The following is a 20,071-nucleotide window of genomic DNA, read 5'->3' as shown; positions in this document are numbered from 1 at the left end:
TAAGAGAGCTCTAATAGCAATGAAATGTTTTTGTTGTTGAAGACTTATCAGTGCCACAAAGCACTTATCTCTCTCTCTCTCTCTTAGAGTTTCGCAAAATTTATACAAACTCTTCATTCTAAAGCCGTTTGGTATTTGTTCCTATAAAATATTGGAACGTGTAATTTGAACATAATTGTCTGTTAAAAGGTCTATTTTCATCTCTATGCTTTGTTCATTCATATGGGTGGTGGATAGTAGCCCTCACTAACTCCTCAGTGTAAGTAAGACCTATTTTCTAGGATTTGAGACTAAGCCATATAATTTATGGCATTGTCTTCTTTTAATTGCTTTAATCTTTATATCTCTCCACTTTGGAATGACCCTGAAACCTAAAATAAAGACTGAAATACACTTAAAACCTATAAAATGACCATAATGCCCCCAAAACCTAAAATATTATTGAAATGCCCCTAAAATACATAAGGTAATGAAAAAGCCATTGATAATCCAATTGACAAGATGATGATTAAAAATTTGTCATCATAACCAACTAAAAAAATGTCTTGCCAACTATTGACAACTAAAATGTTCTATATCAATAGAAAGAGAGAACCCTAATGCATAACTTTTTTCACAACATTTAAAATCTCAAACTAAAAAATTGTTTCGAAGTTCTTAACAACTAAAAAGTTATATATTAAGAGAGACGATAAAGTATCCAAAATATATGTTGTGGTTGCACGATTTTCCTGGCCCAACTTCTATTGATCAGGCCTTGGCCCAAAGCGCAACCCACAATAAATATTTGTAGAGGATGGGTCAAAGAACTTAGCCTCAGTGAACCTATTCGGTCTGATACATGGACAGTATTGTTGACAAGAAAATAAAGACACAAGAATGGATCTCTCCCGTATGATTCTATTTCTTCAGTTCTTAAAACAGTTTTTCCGTCCCCTTCTTTGAGGGACTCCACTACATTATATAGTTCTCCTCCTCTCATCTCAACCTTACACCTGTTGATCATCTAAACATCTACTTGAGCACCTGTCACATCAGCCGCCCTCATCACTCCCTTTGTGAGTTGCAGAGGCCAAGGTAGTACTGTTCAGGGGTCTTTTCCTCATTAATGCGGCCAAGAGGGTGGTTGGGGCGCAATTAATGTGGTGGTAGCTTTCCATGAGATATTTTGGATTTTATTCATTTTATATGTTGGGAGGATGAACTGAAATGGCTGGGGAGAGTTCCTCGTCTGGGCTTCGTGATGTCCGAGGAGGAGTTACTCGTCGGACAGGTTTCCTTGGCGTTATTGGGATCGAGTAATGCTTCATATGTGGTTTTTCTTCGGACAGGACGCTCCTCGGACGGGCCTGAATTTCGAATAGTCCATTATTTTTGGGCCGGGCCCCACATATGTCTTTTACACAAAAATTTAAAGGAACAAACTAGCAAATCAAAATATGTGTTATCATCAAGTTACTTCTGTCCTGTTTTGAGATTCAAAACGTCAAACAAAATTTATAGCTCTTATGTGACACAAATTTCAATTCTTTTTATTTTATTTTATTTTTTTGAGAAAAAAAAATTACAAAGTACCCTACAATAGGAACATCAAACAAAAATCCAAGTCCACTTTCTTTGCCACTGCCTCTGAAGAATTCCATCATTCAATTCAATTAGGAAGCTTATATTTTCCACATTTTCACATACCATAATTTGAAACATAGTTAATCTCTAATGGCTTCATGTATTGCTCCTTCGTATCCCAATAATAGGTAATTCTTCAATTATAAAATGAGATGCTTTTTCTAGAAGGTGGCCTGACGCGAAATTAGCAGTAGCAAGTTGTAAATCTGCCAAAGAGTAGGATGTAGCACGAATGGAGGTGCTTTTTCTAGCATTCAGAAGGTTAGCGAACTCATTGTCATTATAAGTTTGCTTAAACTCAGGAGGTGGAAGCTTAAAACCAACTGAGGGAGACTTTTGTAAGGTCTTTATATCAATTGAAGCAAATGAATCCACTGACCTATGCCCTGTCACCAGTATAATATCTAGTTAGTTAGATTACAAGGCGAAGTCCACATTTACCAGGCATACAACAAAAATAAAATAACCATCTTAAGAAATATCAATCAAACATTACAGAATGATGAACTAGACATCGAATGGCCAGCAATGCACTACTTTTGATCAAGTAATCGAAAGACAACCTAAAGAATGCATAGACAAAGGAGATATGCCAGCTAAGTCTATCTACACTGAATATCATAGACCTTACATGGATAGGCATGGCATACACTTTCTATTCCAGAGCCTTTTTACTGATGAAGGTGCAATATCATGCTACAGATGTTCTAGAATTTTTTTGGGGACAAATCTGAATAAGCAAAGAGAAAAATTTAAGGCCTAATAAGAAATTTATGTTTGCAACATTATTAAGACAATTACAGTAAGCTCCCTACAAAAGAATGCAGAATAAAGAAAATTTACCTTTGAAGTCGTTGCTTATGTCGGTAGGCAAGTCTTTGGATAATTCCTGAGATGCAAGAGGACTAAATGATCTACTTTGGCTAGATCTCTCTTCATCAAGGAAATGTGAGGAAGGAGATGACTTTCTTCATGAAAATAGTGCAATTAGAGCCCCAGTTGCTGCCAGTACACCCAAAGCTATTCCAACTATTGCTGCTCCACTCATGACAGACTTACCTCCAGAATGTTTTTAAGTAGTATGTTGATCAAGAACATGTGGTGTACCAGGAGGAGGAGGATGAGCTCCTCTAGATGACCAGGAATTACCTCCAGATCTTCATTAAAGATAATCATAAAGTCAAAGAAACAACTTCTTAAAAATTGCATCCATAAATAAGATTAATTTGAACAGAACACTCACTCTAAGTTTATTTCTTTCAATTGGTCCGGACTCCATCCAGTAAATTTGTTGTTTTCAACATTTCTGTAGTAAAGGATGGAAATTTAAAATATATCACGCAACACAAAATACTTTATAATTATATTAGTTTAATGAACCTTTTAAACTCTTAATGGTATCCTTCACAACTAAGATGATAAAGAGAGCATTGTGCTTTCAGATGGCAAGCATTTTTCTATGATTGCCCCTAGCCCTTTTAGATAGTACATTCAATCTGGTTTAAATTTTCAATGTCTCTTTAGCTAGTATTATATACAGTGATTTGGGGAAGCCATTTTCAATGCACAATTTGAATTATAAAAATACACTTCAGTGTTGGACTAGATAACTAAGTTAAACCATTTGATTCATGGAAAGATGCACGCATAGAAATGGTGAGCATCATATTCAATTAAGAAAAGGAAATGACACATAAATTATCTCACTTTATAATTCTTCAATGACCCCAAATCATCACAGGTAACTAGCAAACATATAACCCAAAAAATACCAAAACTAAATCAAGCTAAAATACCCAAACAAATTAACCCAAAAACAGGAAAAGAAAAAAAAAAAAAAAAAAAAAAAAAAAAAAACCCAATTCTTACAGAAGACCTAGCTTCTCAATACTAAAATACCTAGATCAAAGCTAACCTAAGAAAATACCCAAATCAAATAAATAAAGAAAGAAAAATAGATTCTCAAATACTAAAAAAAAAAAATTCTCACCAGTGGCAGTGGCAGTGGCGGACAATATAAAGGAGGTGGATGGTGAGTGCTGGTGATGGCGGTGGCACATTGCTTGCGATGGACGATCTGCTTCCTCGTCCCTCTGTCTTTCATTCTCCGTTTTTTTTCTTCTTTTAACCGACTTTCGTTCTCTCGTTTCTCTCTTTTCCTTTGGTTTTTTGTTTTGATTTTATACACTACCTATTCTACCGGTATCAGGTTTACTATTAAACCTAAATAAATTGTCTGGATTGAATCAATAAAAATATGCAGCTAAGATTTGGGTGGGTACCATACCCTCTAAAAAAATAGGTGGATACAGTAGAATGACCCTAATAATAAATGCTTACCTGTAGCGGTTTTGGCAATTTGACTCTCTCTCAACAAACAAACTAAGTTGTTTGAATAATTTAATGAGTGATGTGATTTACTAAAGAGATTGTTTTATACTTAGTCATGTTGATGGATGACACTTGTTAATTGATCATTTTAAAAAGTTTTGATAGAACTTTCATAAAAAAATATATATAAAAAGTTTTCAAAAAAATCAATTACTTTTTACTTTTTCCATATAAAAAAATTAAGACTCTTCCACATTATACTTATATGAATCACGTATTGAGATGAAAAATGTTTCTCCAAATTAGTTTGGAAGATAACATTGTCCTTAGTAGGACAGTAACTTGCCTTTTTCAAATGAGTTGTGGGAACTGCGGGTGGGAGTACGTTTCCTAATTGCAAAAACCCAACATAAGGATGGCAACAGGTTCAGTTTTTCCTAGTCGGCTACGAGAAATCTATTTGTTTGTGCATAAAAGTCTTAACAATTGAATCGGACCCAATGTCTCATTTCACCTCATGAGAGAGAGAGAGAGAGAGGTGTCAATTCGGGTTAGCGTGTCGGGTTCGTGTCGTGTCAAGGTAGGGGTATTCTACTAAATGGCTCAACCCTAATCCGACCTATTTAATAATCGTGTCATGATCCTTCAACCCTAACCCGACCTGTTAATAAGGTGAGTTAACTTGACCCAACCCATTTGACACGCTTAATAAACGAATCGTGTTTGGTTGACATGAATGTAACACAACCCATTTCAACCTGCATAATATTAAATATAACATTCATCCAGAAATAATTTTTTTTACATTCCAAAAAGCAGTGCATACACTTCAAGTCTTCAACCCACATTCAAAATAATATAGTTCAATAAAAATATAACATTCATCTAGAAATAAGTTCTTTACACTCCAAAAGAAGTGCATACACTTCAACTTAAATTCAAAATAACAAAGTTTCACAAAGACAAAATAATATAGTTCAACAAAAATATAATATTCTTGAAACTCATCAAATGCTAAGTATCAATATTGAAAGAATTTGAACAAACAGTAGATTAATCCTGACTATGACCACAATTATCATCCATAGATTCTTTGTTGATGTCCAAATTCATAACATCTTCCACAAGCTCATCCAATTTTATTTGTGTAAGTTCTATGCCAAAAAAAAAAGTATTAGTAGTTCTAAGGTCTATAAAATTTCAATTTCCAATTATATCCCTTGTAAATTTTTGTAATTACTCATTTTTCTTTTTAAATTTAAAATATATGTTGGATATAAAAGGCATTTGACAAATTTAAAATAAAATAAATATTTATTTGTTATTTAAGTTAAACGGATTGTGTTAAGTGGGTCATATCGGGTTGACACAAATAAATTGGCGTGTCAAACTTATCCATTGCGGGTTACTCGGGTTGACCTGTTTATAACCCGTTTCTTATTGTGTTGCTTTCGAGTCGACTCATTTATGATCCAAACCCATTAAGGCCCAACCCTAACCCGAAAAAACCCGTGTCGGGTTCGTGTCATGTTCACAGGTTGGGTCGAACATTGACACCCCGTCTGCACAAACCTATATGCAAACACAGCATGGTCTTATTAAGGTTATCAATTAGTAGATTCCAAGCTCAATTTAAAGTAGAAAAATCCATAAATCCATAAGAAGCAATATACCCCATGAAATAAAAGGGGAAAGTTGCACTAAACCTAAACCATACACGCTGAAGTGGTATCCTGGTCAAAATTAAGGTAACAAGTTTCAAAAATTAAAAAAAAAAAAAAAAAAAAAAAAAAAAAAAGTATCCACGAAATGAACCAAACCAGGCTCTTTACTGATTACAAATGTTTCTTCCACCTACACTTTCTTTCTAGACTGTTTTTGTTTTAGGCGCCTTCTTCTTGGATTGTCTCCTAGGAATGGAGTTCTTCATCCCTACAAAGAACAGCAATGCCCCTAGAAGAGCCACATTCTGCAACAGAGAAGGTATACATATTACTTTTCTTTTTTTAATTGGTAAGTTACACATGCATCCAATGGCTCTTACAGTATGTTTGGTTGGAGTGAAAAGTGAAAGGATGGAAAATGGGAGATGGAAAAGGGGGATAAAAATGTGATTTTTCATAGTTTGGTAGGAGTCAAAAGGGAGAGGAAAGAAAATAGGGTTGATAGAATTTTCCACCCAGGCCCACCGTTTTTTTTCTTCAATTTGGGGAGAAAAAATGAGAGAAAATGGTATTGAGAAGAAAAATACAGATCTGCCTCCACTTTTTCATTCTTCTACATTTAATAATAAGAATGTAATAATAATTTACTCTTTTATCCTTCCATTTTCCATCCTCTCTACCAAACACACATAATGAAAAACACACATTTTCTATCCTCCCAGTTTTCTATCCTCTCAACCTTTTAACCCCAAAACTTTATCCTCCATTCCTTTATTAAAAAGGAAATGCCATTTGAACTAGAGCTCATGTCATATTACACTTAAGACTTGTAAGACCATATAAAACATATTAAAATCATGGCTATATTTCAGTACATGCAATAGAAATAAGGAAGTGGCAGTATAAAAACCTGTGTAAATTCGATGAAAAGTCGAGTAAATTCTGTACTCCAGCTTTCATAGTTGTAGAAATCGTACAAAATAGGAGTAGCAATCAGTTGATGCAAAATCTGCACAAAGGAAACCAACAGTTGTAAATGAATAATTAGCCCAACAAGATAGGGTCAATAAGCAGCCTGGGCACTCACAGCTGACTAAAGTCAAGTGCCCAGAGCTGTGTGAAATTCATATTAATATTTTACTCATAAAAGATCAAAAGTAAACCATATAGTATGGTTCAGATTCCAACCAGAAGAAAGGCTCCCAAATTGCTTCCAAATATAAAGAAGATTCCTCCAATGCCCTTTAGTGCAATAGCAGCTGCAGCTAAACGTTTCACCTGTGGCAAAACATCAATAAAATTAAATAACAATAAAAATTAAAAAAAAATTAAAAACATAAAACATGTTGTAGATAGGATGAGCGCACAAAGTGAGGAATATTTGAAGTTATTCAATTTTTTTTATGTACAACACAAACCTCAACCACTTTTTACTTATATTATGTCTGTCATAAGGATGTGCTGGATGGATATTCTTTAAGATAATGTAAGAAAGACGTAGAAAACAGCATTTCCACATCCCAATTCAAAACTTAATCTTTGCTGAATCATTCTCTCTCACAAGCTTAGTCCCATGAATAGCAACAAACCATATCAAAGAGGAAAACTCACATCCCATTACAACAATTGGTTTAATTATTTTTATTGGCTTCCTAAAGCCTTGCCTTTTATTAATCCTTTCACTATGTAAATCATACTATCGACATATTCAATTCCTAGTGATATACTCTCACACTCAGTAGGATGACAAAAACAGAGCACAGCATTTAGTGCAGCTTAGCTTACCAAAGCATTTTCATCTTTAAAGTTTAAACAGCAGACGCAAGATTCCCCAGTCAAATTATATAGAGAAGCAAAGAAAAAAAAAGAAAGAAAAATTGGTTTTGAAAACACTTTTACAATTATGAAATACCTCAGTCTTCCATGTTGTTTTTAGTTTCTTCCTTCTTCTTTTTTTCTTTCTTTTCTATGTAACTTGTTTAATATTTCTTTTAAAACACAAATAAAGTTTATTGGAAATATTAATAATCACACACACACACAAACACACAGATTCTCACCTCAATATCTTGCACTTGCACGGCAACATGTGAATGCACATGTTTTGTAAATACATCAAACTTTGGTCCAATAGCCTTTGCTGCCGGTCCCCCATCCAAACCAAAATCACTGAACCTATAAAAAGGAGATCATTCCATATCTTATAATCAAGAAATTCTAAGAAAACTTATCAGCGATTAGAAACAAATAATAGACTCAACAAAAGCAAGTCCTCTATGATCGTTTTCCAAAGAAAGGAATTTCATAATGTCACATAATGAATTGCCAGCTTGAGGAGAGCTTCAACAAAAGCAAGTACCCTATTATAGTTTTCTAAAGAAAGCAATTATATAATGTCACATAATGAATTACCTGCTTGATCTAAAAGAAATAGAAGAAACCAAATTAGATAAACTTTCCCAAACCCACCCATCACAATAAAATAAAAACATTTGATCAGCCACTTACTACCAAATAATATGAACGTCTTGTTAAGATACAACTAATAAGGCATCTTTGAAGATCTCTAAATGGCTTGAGCACATGGTTTAGTGGAGAAAAGTTCTCTTGCTCCATTCCAACAAATAAAAGTATCAAATACTAACCTATCTAGTGAAGAACCAACCTTTCATCACTAGGAGTCCTAATTCCCATTTTTTTTATACTTCCCTCTTTTAATATAAAATATGAGTCCATCTTTAAGGCTCACATGAGATGTAAATAAAATGAATTAATTCATGCTCGAGAAGGCAGAATTCAATCAATCCACATGCACAGATGGGACAAAGTCATCCTCAACATACAGTGAGTGATGGACCTGGGACGTGATATTTTGTTTTTTTTTAATCGTATCTCATCAAACTAAACAGTACATTTTGGATCAATGTAAACAGTAAAAGAAAAAAACCTCCCTCATAAAAGAGCACAAACAAAACAGAGGAAGAGGAAAGAGAAGTCAAAATTATACATATGCATCCCTCCAAATTTTGTGCCCAAAAAATTACCAAATTTCACAACACAGACCATAAAATTTTCTTGCAGCCTACTCATAAATGAAAATGGCAATACCAGGAGACCTAGCAAAGATCTAATCATGTGCAAGCATAAATATCTGAAAATATATTGATACGCATAAATGTCTTCAATAATCCAACTTACCAATTTAGTGGACTTTTTGCAAGTTAATGTGACAAACCTAATACTTGGACAAGTATCGTATTTATCCCCAGATTCACCCACTTTACACCCACTCCAAGAAGTAATGGTAGTAAAAACAGAATAGAATTCTAGCAAGCCATAAAATTCTGAATCAAAGAAACAATTCAATTGTCGACTTACACATTCACCACATACTTTCTCCTAAATTTAATGGATGTTCTACTACATTAAAATTTCAGCTGGTATCACCCAATATTGGGCAAGCTCTTCAGCTGCCCACAAAAGGAAAACGTCCAAACAAAAATCCCCATTCACTACTACTTAATAGAATAAATAAAGACCACGCTACAAAAGTATATAAGCTGCATATAAACAATTGTTCATAACTCAAACTTGAAATTGTATAAGACTCCATCACTCCAGAGAACAACAGATGCTTCCCTGTATTAATGAGTTATGGCATAAATGAACCAATGTGTTATCAAATTACGGATTATACAAGAAGAAAAATCAAAGATTTCATTCATCCATTGATTCATTTGAATATACCCAGGTTAAAAAGAAAAGGGGCCCATCTAATTTGGTCTCTTGTACCCCAAAGGTAAAGGTCAACCATTAATTCAGCTTCACCTAAAGCCAAAAGAGATTTGAATAAGAGCTGAATGACCCCCAATTGTTTGTTATAACTTATACATTCAAATATAGCCAAACTTTGAAGATCAAAGCCATTATGTCTCATTATTAACTAGTAGCCCTAATGAGCCAAATTGTTGAAGTTAATTAAACATGGCTGAATTATAACTTTCAATTACTCAAACCCATCATCTACTTTCCTTTAAAATTATAATATTTGACAACAAAATGCAGATCTATACCCTGTTCCATTATTAAAAAAGTCAAACCAAGAGTTGCAACCTTATATTTCTAACAGATCCAACAACAATTGCCAAATCGAAAACTAAAAAAACTCAAAACCCAGAATTATATTTGTCTAAAAGAACACATTACAAGCCTAAGAACTCATAAAAATCACAACAAAGTATATTTGGGAGAAAAAAAAAATGTAAGTGATGGCATATGAAATACTAACTCTTGGTAAGCAGAGAGAATGAAAACAGAGGCGAAGAGAACTCTGCCAAGAAATGAAGCGAAAGCCATTGGCCCTTATAGTTTCAGTTGAAGAGAAAGAGTGAGGAAATCTAGCTGAAGCCCTCAACTCTCTCTGTCTGTCTCTTTGGTTTCTTAGTACACGGCGGAAAAGAAAGGAAGAGGGATTTGAAAGAAATATAGGGAGTCAGTCAGGGGTATTATTGTCCAAATGTAAAAGTGTTTACGTCACAGCACAGTGACAGAGCTGTTGTCAGTGTCAGCTGCCTTTTTTTTGAAAGAGGGAAGGTACCGTAGGGGACCAAAAGTTTTTTAATTTCGTGTTCGGAAATGCCCTTTTATTTTGTGTAATTTACAGGAGAGGCGCTTCTGTTTCAGGAGTGGGTGAGGGGTATGAAGGGAAGTTCATAAATTGTTTTGGGATCTTAATTAGGTTAATTTAAAAAATAAAAATAAAACGAAAAACAAAAAAGTTGGAACAAATTAGAACACCAAACCTAGTCCAATATTAGCTCATTGGTAAAAAATTTTATAGTTGAATAAGACATAGGTACCAATCCAATGCATAAAAACACTGAATCTAGCCTGATATTGCATTTATGTTTTGATGTATAATTGAATGCTAATTTTAGCAATAGATGGAGCCATAATTTCAAATTTGGGTGCATATAGTTTTAGCAAGGATTAAAATTTGAAATATCCTACAACATTTCAAATTTCAAGGTAGCCTGTTGCTTGAACCATGCAACTAAAAAAGTTCTTGATGCTCTCTTCTCACTTAGCATTGAAAAAGACCACTCTCTTTTGAATTTTGATTATTGAGGATTAGTAATTTAAGGCCCATTTGTAAAAGCTTATATGAGAAACAAAGGAGATGAAGGGTTGGTTTGGTTTGCCCGTCCACGTCTGGATCATTTGCATTTTCATTTTTTTTTTTTTTTGTAATTTTAACTAGCACCTATTGTACTGTTCATCATGAATAGTACAATAAGGCATATGAACGGTACTTTCAAGCATGAACAGTAATTTTTATTATTTTTTTATTATTTTCAGTTTTCAGTAAAATAAATGGAATCTAAACGCACACGAAATTAACAAGATAATGAGCACTCCCCTCTAATTAAAGAAAAAACCAACAAAAAATGAGGTAAATAAACTAATCTTCTTCTTCTTTTTTGAGGAATTAATAATAAACTAATCTTTAGTCATTAATATAGAGAAATTTTGCACTATTTTTAAACAGCTAGGTGATAGCCTGATAGGTGCATCTTAACCGCTAGTCGTGGGTACATTATTTGACATTAGGAATGCACCAAACATATTATTTTATACATATTAATTTTACTATCTATCTTGATTAACCAAAAACAGTATGTTAGTTTTCTTAACAAAAAAAAAAATAATAACAGTATGTTAGTATTTAGGCGAAATACTATTTTCGTCTTTACATTTTGACCATATTCCCGTTTTGGTCCCTTCTTTTTTATTTTACTGATTTTAGTTCTTAAATGAAAAAAATGTTCCATTTTAGTCCAAAGCATTCCATTTTAGTCTCTACCATTTCTCACTTAACGAAATATCCTACGTGGCAAACGATCCAATAGTAAATGCTGACGTGTCCATTAAAATAAACACATTAGCATTTATTGTTGGACTATTTACCACGTAAGATATTTCTGTTAAGTGAGTAACGGTAGGGACCAAAATAAAACACTTTTTTCATTTAGGAACTAAAAGGAGTAAAATAAAAAGTAGGAACCAAAACGGAATTATGGTCAAAATGTAAGGATGAAAATAGTATTTCCACCTAGTATTTACTCCCAAAAAAAAAAAAAAAATTTATGTTAGCCATAAAGAAACTAATAAGAGATTGTGTTTTGTTTTTGCTTCCTTGAAAAAATTTCAAGAGCTACTACTTGTATATTTATATTAGATATCCAAATAAAGGTTTGTTCACAAAATAACTAGTAACTATGCTATTGTATTTGAATCCTATGAGAACTCCTAAATACTATCAGATTGTTTATTTGAATTATATGAGAACTCCTAAATATTTATCAGATTGCTTTGAAGGTTCCAATGGCCATAATTGACGATCATCCAATGCTTTGATTTAAGCTATAGATAATTTTGTCTCAATATGCCCCTGCAATTGCAAGGGGAGGTCTCAAACATTGAGATTATCTATGAGGAGTGTCTGCAAGTTATTCTTTGAACGAAAGGAAGCAGAATGAGAGGGATTTGAAAGCAACAAGAATTAAAAAAGGATTTGCAGTGAGATAAGTGGCGTCAATATTGTCACACCATAGATTGGTAGAGGAGATTTGACAAAACCAAGTTCACAATGTTTCTTTCAAGAAAAAGAAGGCATGAATTCTGAATTCAAATTCATTAATAAGAAGGTGGAGTTAAAACTTTGTAGCTGGGGGAATAAATATCCCCATAGGGCAAGAGTACACTGATTTGTTATACAAGCCATTCCCACTTATATTACACTAATTAATTTTGAGATTAAATTCTATAAGGATGTGGTGTAAAACCTAAGTTGTACACCCTCCAATCCTAACACGTCACATAATTATATCGCATATTAAAAATTAGGCACAACCATACTCAATCAATTCTAATACTCATCTAAAAATCCAACCCAACTGAGAGTTTATTGAGATTAGTGGCGGCTCTAGGAATTTTTTTTAGGGTGATAACTAAGAAATTTAAATTACCACAATATTATTTAAATTACAAATTTTATCTTTTTGTTTTATAATAGGCTTTTTTGTTGAATAATTTTTTCATTTGTTGTTGTTTGGTCTTATCTTGTTTTTGTTTGGTTTTTGTTTGTTGTTATTTGAGCTAATATTTATTATTATTATTGTAGGGTGACGAATTTGGGGCTCAGGCCCAACAGGTGGGAGATCCTGACCCAAAAGTCCCTCAACAATGAATTTGTAGAGAGCGGGTTATAGAACTAGGTCTTTGACAGGAGAAAATGAAGTTACGACCAAGCCATGCAACCTAGTTGGACGTAGGGATATTCCTTAGAGTTTTTGGAGTAAAGGTCCCTGAGGCTGTTCTTGCTGCTTCTCTCTCTTTTCTCCTTCTTTATCCTTTCTTCTCTCCGCCATGCGATCCCCCTTCCATGGGGATCTCCTTTCCTTATATAGCTCCCTTCCTGAGATCATGTCCCTACACTTGTCAGTCATCCGATCCTCCACTCGAGTGCCTGTTCCATAGGTCATTCTCCCTCCTTTCTGTGAGTTGCAGTGGCCAAGGTCACTCTGCGTTCCTGTCCCTTCCACATTAATGCGGCTGGAAAAGTAGTTCCCTGGCATTTAATGCGGCAGTTGTGATTGTCCCTTCCTCCTTCCTGAGTGTCACGCATTGTTTCCGTGTACTGGGCGACCTTTCGCTAAGTATGGGGTGCAAATTGGATGCTTACTTGGTGAGTCCGAGGAGGTGTTCCTCCTCGGACCCCCCTTAGTAGGCCCGGCCCATCACTATTGGGACGGGGTATCCTACGCCCACGCCTTTTCTTCTTTATCGCGGCTGGGCTCGGTACATGAGTTATGGCCCAACATCAACTGACAGACTTTACCCACCACAATAGCCCCTCAAAATGTCGGCCTTTTTTGAGTCCGAGGAGAAAAGGCGGGATTTTGATACCCACTAGACGGCTCGTGGCTAACCACTGCTTCACACGTGGAAGGGGGAGTGCACGCCTTTACGGGCTTCATTAATGCTGAGGGCAGTTGGTGGCTCAGGGGGAAGTAACCGCAGCTTTTGAGGTTTTACACTCGCTCAATCCAACGGTTAGAGGCAGGATCTACGGTGGACAGCGTCTCGCATGCCTTAGACGCGAGCGCGTCTGTTCGACTTCTACCAAGTATAATAGGTCTTGAGGGCGTTCGTCTCTTATTTTTGACGAGCTTCCCAATATTTAGAACTTCTCAGAGCCTATTCCTCCAGTCTGTTCTTGCTTCCGCTGCCATTCTCTTGAAGACTTCTTCGAACCTCTTACCCGTAAGTTCGCGCTTCTTCTCCATTATTCTTCATTAATCATACTGCCTTCAAGTTGTTTTTAGGATTAGAGGGGATGGGTAGGCTTGAGAAACTGGTAGATTCTCCGGCCGGTATGGCGGGCTTCAGGGCGAAGTATCGTATCCCACCGGAGGTAGGGTTAGAGTACTGTCATCTGGAGGACATTTTGATGAAACGGAGAACAGAAGAAGTCGCAATTCCAATGATAGCCTTCATGGAAGGAGGAATGACTATTCCGATGGGGAAAATAACTAGGGACTATCTGCGTGGTCATAGGTTGGCCCCCCATCAATGCACCGCTAATGTATTCCGGATCCTGGGGTGTGTCGAAGCCCTGAACGATCAGATGAACCTCGGCCTCTCATGGCACGACGTGGTTCATCTTTACGAATGCCATAAACTCGGCGACACATACTATCTAAAGTCTAGGGTTGACGCAGTGAGGTTGATATCTTGCCTTTCGAAGTCTAGCAAAGGCTTGAAGGACGACCATTTGATCGTCTCCGGGCCATGGTCTGACGGCCCTCACTGTCCGACTAGGGAGGGAAAACCAGGTGGGGTGTCGTAGAATTAGATGCCGTGGGGAGGATTTTGGTTTCAAGCTCCTCCACCCCTTTTTCTTTTACTTGCTTTAGATTTGTTGGTTTGATTGCATGTTTCCTCGGACTAACATAAATCGTTTGACGGCCTTTGCAGACAAGAAGCTAACCACTCCTCGGCTGAGCCTAGTCAATGTCCCAGCTCTAAATTACCTCCTGAGGTCCGAAATTTTTGTTAGCAGGGACGGACAACTACGGTCGGCTCCTTTAATTTTGGATTATACTCCACTCACACGAGCCCAGGTAGAAGCCGGGCAAGCTATAAGGGCCGGTAGTCCGAGATTAGCACGGATTGACGTGTCCATACCGGGGTTCCTCGCTGATACAGACTTGCCTCCAATTCAATTACCCCCCCAACACGTTTTTCCCCCAGTAGTTATCCCAGAGGTGGAGTCCGGCTCTTCGCATTCATCCTTAGAGGATCAGATAGACCGGTTCCAATTTACTGAGGAAGGGGAGGCCTCAGTCAGAGTAGTAGAGATCTCCGACTCTGACGCTGATTTGGACCGTGCCTCAGCGGCTCCTGGTACTGGTTTGGTCGTCGCACAGCCTGATCTTAGCGAGGACACAGAGGAAGAAGAAGGAATGGACCTCCAGCCGAGGACTGGTCTCAGGGGCCTTTTATCCAACAGATCCAAAGGGCAGACCTCTAAGGAGGCCTCGAGAGAACAGGTCGTTTCCAAAGCCCCCGCTCTTCCTCCCCCTCCCTCGTCGGGTGCGGCGCTGAAGCCTATGCCTAATCTAAAGCGAAAAAGGCCTGTAGAAGAGGCAGAGGAGGGGGAGGTCGCCCGTGAGAAGGCCGGGCCTAAAAAGAAGGGCAAGGAAACAAAAGAGACCCGGGAAAAAAGAACAAGGTCCACTGAGAGCCGAGATGAGGCGGTCACTCAGAGGGGACCTCGGACATGGTCTCCTCGGATCGAGCTAGATGGCGCTCCAATCCTCTGGGATGCGACGCTATGGGAGTCCCAGCGTGAGCCAGCTTCGTTCTTGGCTGAAGCGTTGCAGGAACCTCTTCTCTTGCCTCGTGATATGGAAGGCCTCAGGAAGATTCGTCAACCGGAGCTTTTCATGTCACTGAAGAGGGACATGGCTGTGGTAAGTGGAATCTTCTATCTTATCTTTGTGTTGAGAACCTTCTTATCGTCTTATCTTGGTATCGTCTTCATTTCCGTCTGAGTGCAGGTCACCCAACAAATTTATGTTGCTGAGGAGTGGGCCAAGCAAGCTCGGGAGGATGCGCATAAGGAGGCTCAGTCCCGTGCCACAGCTGAGAGGGCCGCGAGCGATCTCAAACGAGATCTTGATCGTAAGGATCATGAGCTGAAAGAAACAAAGAAGGCCACGGCGAGTGCAAAGGCTGGCCTGAAGACTGCTGAAAAGCAAACCGAAGAGCTGCGCAAGCAGCTCCGACACTCTGAGGAAAAACTGTCAGCGGAGCAACAAGCGGTCTCGGAGCTTAGGGCCGAGCTCGCAAGGGCGAAGGAGGAAGCCCTTTTGTCCAGGGAGGTTGCCGAGAAGGCTGTGGCGGCTTCGTATGAACGTGGAGTTCACGATACCGAGGAAAGATTGACCGAGGAAATCGCCACTGTCTGCAGGGATTATGTCACCTCGACCTGGGGATTGGCCATGGATAGGGCAGCCGTTCCCGCAGATTCTGATCTCAGGAAAGCTGAGAACATCTTTTATCCTGCCGAGATACGTGAGACACCTGGGGAGGTCGCTTCCACTGAGCCTCTTCCAGCAGATCCCCCCATTCCCGAGACTGGCAGCATGGAACAAGCTACGCAGGGACAGTCACCCGAGGATAGTCTTCGTATCAGCGAGATCCTCGCCCAGGCCCAGGGGATCGCCCCGGAGAACCCAGCAGTGGATGATCAGCCTGCCCCAACTCAGGGCCCTTAGGGACGTAGACTAGGAATTCGTCTGTCCCGCTTTTGTACTTTGTTTTGTTTGATCCTTACTTTATATGACAAAAGTTATTTGATTACGTATATCGCTGCCTTACTTTATTTTGTTTTTATCATGGATGAATATTGGTCTTACCCTTTTACTGCTTTAAAATCGAACAATAATAAATGAAGACGTTAGAATTGCGATACTTTGTAGCTGAGCAACACCGTTTTCAATGCTGATTTTTCCCCAGTCCATGATTGAGAAATCCGCGCAGGACTTGGGCTCCCTTCAACGCTCTTCGTGAATCAGGAACGATTAACCCTTGATGTAAGAATTGTGTGGTTAATTTCCCCCAAGTCTGTGGTCCGAGGAGCCATGCAGGACGCGGGGTTCTGTTTAACGCTTACTGAGATTGTTGCATGGTTAACGCTTATTGAAAGTTGCTGCGCGGTTGATTTCCCCCAAGTCTGTGGTCCGAGGAGCCATGCAGGACTTGGGTTCTGTTTAACGCCTATTGAGAATCGTTGCGCGGTTAATTTCCCCCAAGTCTGTGGTCCGAGGAGCCATGCAGGACTTGGGTTCTGTTTAACGCCTATTGAGAATCGTTGCGCGGTTAATTTCCCCCAAGTCTGTGGTCCGAGGAGCCATGCAGGACTTGGGTTCTGTTTAACGCTTACTGAGATTGTTGCATGGTTAACGCTTATTGAAAATTGCTGCGCGGTTAATTTCCCCCAAGTCTGTGGTCCGAGGAGCCATGCAAGACTTGGGTTCTGTTTAACACTTATTGAGAATCGTTGTGTGGTTAATTTCCCCCAAGTCTGTGGTCCGAGGAGCCATGCAGGACTTGGGTTCTGTTTAACGCTTACTGAGAATCGTTGTGTGGTTAATTTCCCCCAAGTCTGTGGTCCGAGGAGCCATGCAGGACTTGGGTTCTGTTTAACACTTATTGAGAATCGTTGCGCGGTTAATTTCCCCCAAGTCTGTGGTCCGAGGAGCCATGCAGGACTTGGGTTCTGTTTAACGCTTACTGAGATTGTTGCGCGGTTAATTTCCCCCAAGTCTGTGGTCCGAGGAGCCATGCAGGACTTGGGTTCTGTTTAACACTTATTGAGAATCGTTGCGCGGTTAATTTCCCCCAAGTCTGTGGTCCGAGGAGCCATGCAGGACTTGGGTTCTGTTTAACGCTTATTGAGAATCGTTGCGCGGTTAATTTCCCCCAAGTCTGTGGTCCGAGGAGCCATGCAGGACTTGGGTTCTGTTTAACGCTTATTGAGAATCGTTGCGCGGTTAATTTCCCCCAAGTCTGTGGTCCGAGGAGCCATGCAGGACTTGGGTTCTGTTTAACGCTTACTGAGATTGTTGCGCGGTTAATTTCCCCCAAGTCTGTGGTCCGAGGAGCCATGCAGGACTTGGGTTCTGTTTAACGCTTACTGAGAATCGTTGCGTGGTTAATTTCCCCCAAGTCTGTGGTCCGAGGAGCCATGCAGGACTTGGGTTCTGTTTAACACTTATTGAGAATCGTTGCGCGGTTAATTTCCCCCAAGTCTGTGGTCCGAGGAGCCATGCAGGACTTGGGTTCTGTTTAACGCTTACTGAAAATCGTTGCGTGGTTAATTTCCCCCAAGTCTGTGGTCCGAGGAGCCATGCAGGACTTGGGTTCTGTTTAACGCTTATTGAAGATTGCACAATAGAGCGACATCAAGCAAAATATTCTTCATTAATAAAAGTACCTTTTCAGGTTATTTACATTCCACGGACGTGACACTACACGTTCATCCAAGTCTTCCAAATAGTACGCTCCAATGCCAGCCACAGAGGTGATACGGTATGGACCTTCCCAATTCGGCCCGAGTTTTCCCCAGGCAGGGTTCCTCGCATTGCCGAGGACTTTCCTTAGCACTAGGTCCCCAGGCGTCAACGGCCTTGACTTCACCTTGGCGTCATAGCCCCGCTTGAGCTTTTGCTGGTACTGAGCTAGATGCACCATCGCGCAGTCCCTTCTCTCTTCAAGGAGGTCCAGGCTTTTCTCTAGAAGCCCGTTGTTAACGATAGGGTCGAATGTAGCAGTCCTCTGGGAGGGAAAGTTTATCTCTAATGGGATGACGGCCTCAGCCCCGTAGGTTAATGAAAAGGGGGTTTCTCCCGTGGATCGGCGGGGCGTGGTGCGATACGTCCACAAAACATGGGCGAGCTCTTCAACCCACCTCCCTTTCGCGTCGTCTAACCTCTTCTTCAGCCCATTCACTATGGTTTTGTTAACTGCCTCGGCTTGTCCGTTACCCTGCGGGTAGGCTGGTGTAGAGTACCTGTTGACAATCCCCAATTCACTGCAATATTCTCTGAAGGCCTTGCTATCAAATTGTAGTCCATTGTCCGAGATTAGGGTGTGTGGGGTGCCGAATCGGGTGACAATGTTTTTCCAGATAAACTTCTTGACATCAACATCCCTAATGTTTGCCAGTGCCTCAGCCTCAACCCATTTCGTAAAGTAATCGGTGCCGACGAGAAGAAACTTCTTGTTCCCCGCAGCTTTGGGGAACGGACCTAGTATGTCTAGGCCCCATTGTGCAAATGGCCAAGGGCTGGACAATGGGTTAAGCACCCCACGGGGCTGATGTATATTCGGAGCGAACCGTTGGCATTGGTCACACTTCTTCACATATTCCAGAGCTTCCTTATGCATGCTTGGCCACCAGTAACCCAGCGTTATAGCCCTGTGGGAGAGGGACCGGCCCCCCGTGTGGCTCCCGCAAATCCCCTCGTGCAACTCCTCCAGAATGAGTTCAGTTGCGCCTGGGTGTACACACACCAAGTATGGCCCCGAGAATGAACGTCTGTAGAGCTTGGAGTCCTCGGACAACCAGAATCGAGAAGCTCTCCTCCGGATTTTGTCGGCCTCGACTTTGTCGTTGGGTAAGGAATCATTCTTCAAGAACTGTACAAGAGGGTCCATCCAGCTTGGTCCCTCGCCGACATTGTGTATCCGAACACCTTTAGCCTCCTCTTCCGTGGGGCGGCAGAGGTCCTCGACCAAGATAACCCGCGGACGGGGCTGGGCCGAGGATGTGGCCAGTGTTGCCAAAGAATCGGCGTGAGTATTCCCGCTTCTGGGTATATGCATCAAACGAAAGTCATCGAAGTGGGTGCGTAAGCGTTTAGCTTGGGCAAGATACCGTTGCATTCTTTCATCTTTCGCCTCCAATTCCCCGCTTACTTGCCCCACTACGAGTCTTGAATCCGAGAATATGCTCGCGCATTTCCCACCCAGCTTCCGGATCATCGACATCCCTTCCAGCAGTGCTTCATACTCAGCTTCGTTATTCGTTGCCGGGAATCCCAGTCTCAACGACTTCTCCAGGGTTATACCTTCGGGAGAGATTAGAACGAGCCCCACTCCAGATCCCTTTTGGTTCGCTGCACCATCAATGTATGCTATCCACTCATCGTGCTCTTGCACAGAAATCGCGCTGACCAGTCTCCTATCATTATTCGGTGACCCTGACACGTCCATTCCTTCCACGGTTGGTTCCGCGAATTCAGCTACCAGATCAGCGAGGACTTGACCCTTTATGGCGGTGCGCGGCATATATCTGATGTCAAAGGCGCTTAAGATGG

The 20,071-nt window shown here is 39.8% G+C and overlaps 1 protein-coding gene and 1 long non-coding RNA gene across 3 annotated transcripts; both read right to left on the bottom strand.

Moving 5' to 3' along the window:
* Window positions 1–1,511: 1,511 nt before the first annotated feature.
* On the bottom strand, window positions 1,512–4,172 carry LOC126698384 (uncharacterized). Of its 2 annotated transcripts, XR_007646445.1 has the most exons (4): window positions 3,617–4,172; window positions 2,870–2,932; window positions 2,470–2,783; window positions 1,512–2,012 (listed from the first exon to the last, which is right to left on the bottom strand). It is a non-coding gene; the product is annotated as an uncharacterized LOC126698384 (long non-coding RNA). The 2 variants fall into 2 exon arrangements; XR_007646444.1 differs by lacking the exon at window positions 3,617–4,172 and having other exon boundaries at window positions 2,870–3,325.
* Window positions 4,173–5,532: 1,360 nt separating this feature from the next.
* LOC126698383 (uncharacterized) lies at window positions 5,533–10,085 on the bottom strand. Its single transcript, XM_050395558.1, has 5 exons — window positions 9,910–10,085; window positions 7,682–7,796; window positions 6,810–6,899; window positions 6,532–6,630; window positions 5,533–5,926 (listed from the first exon to the last, which is right to left on the bottom strand). Exons 1-5 carry the CDS (start codon window positions 9,975–9,977, stop codon window positions 5,825–5,827), a joined length of 474 nt encoding a protein of 157 aa, XP_050251515.1. The 5' UTR covers window positions 9,978–10,085; the 3' UTR covers window positions 5,533–5,824.
* Window positions 10,086–20,071: the final 9,986 nt, after the last annotated feature.

This window comes from Quercus robur, chromosome 9, assembly GCF_932294415.1.
Source record: "Quercus robur chromosome 9, dhQueRobu3.1, whole genome shotgun sequence".
Taxonomy (NCBI): domain Eukaryota; kingdom Viridiplantae; phylum Streptophyta; class Magnoliopsida; order Fagales; family Fagaceae; genus Quercus; species Quercus robur.
Note: the sequence above shows the minus strand (reverse complement) of the source record. Positions and strands in the feature narration are given on the sequence as shown.

Excerpts from the sequence above, each read along its gene's own strand:
- LOC126698383 (XM_050395558.1), bottom strand. The coding sequence starts at position 9,977 with ATGGCTTTCGCTTCATTTCTTGGCAGAGTTCTCTTCGCCTCTGTTTTC. Across the intron at positions 6,900-7,681 it reads TGCAAGTGCAAGATATTGAG|GTGAAACGTTTAGCTGCAGC; the intron begins GTGAGAATCTGT and ends GTTTTGCCACAG. Across the intron at positions 6,631-6,809 it reads ATTTGGGAGCCTTTCTTCTG|ATTTTGCATCAACTGATTGC; the intron begins GTTGGAATCTGA and ends TCCTTTGTGCAG.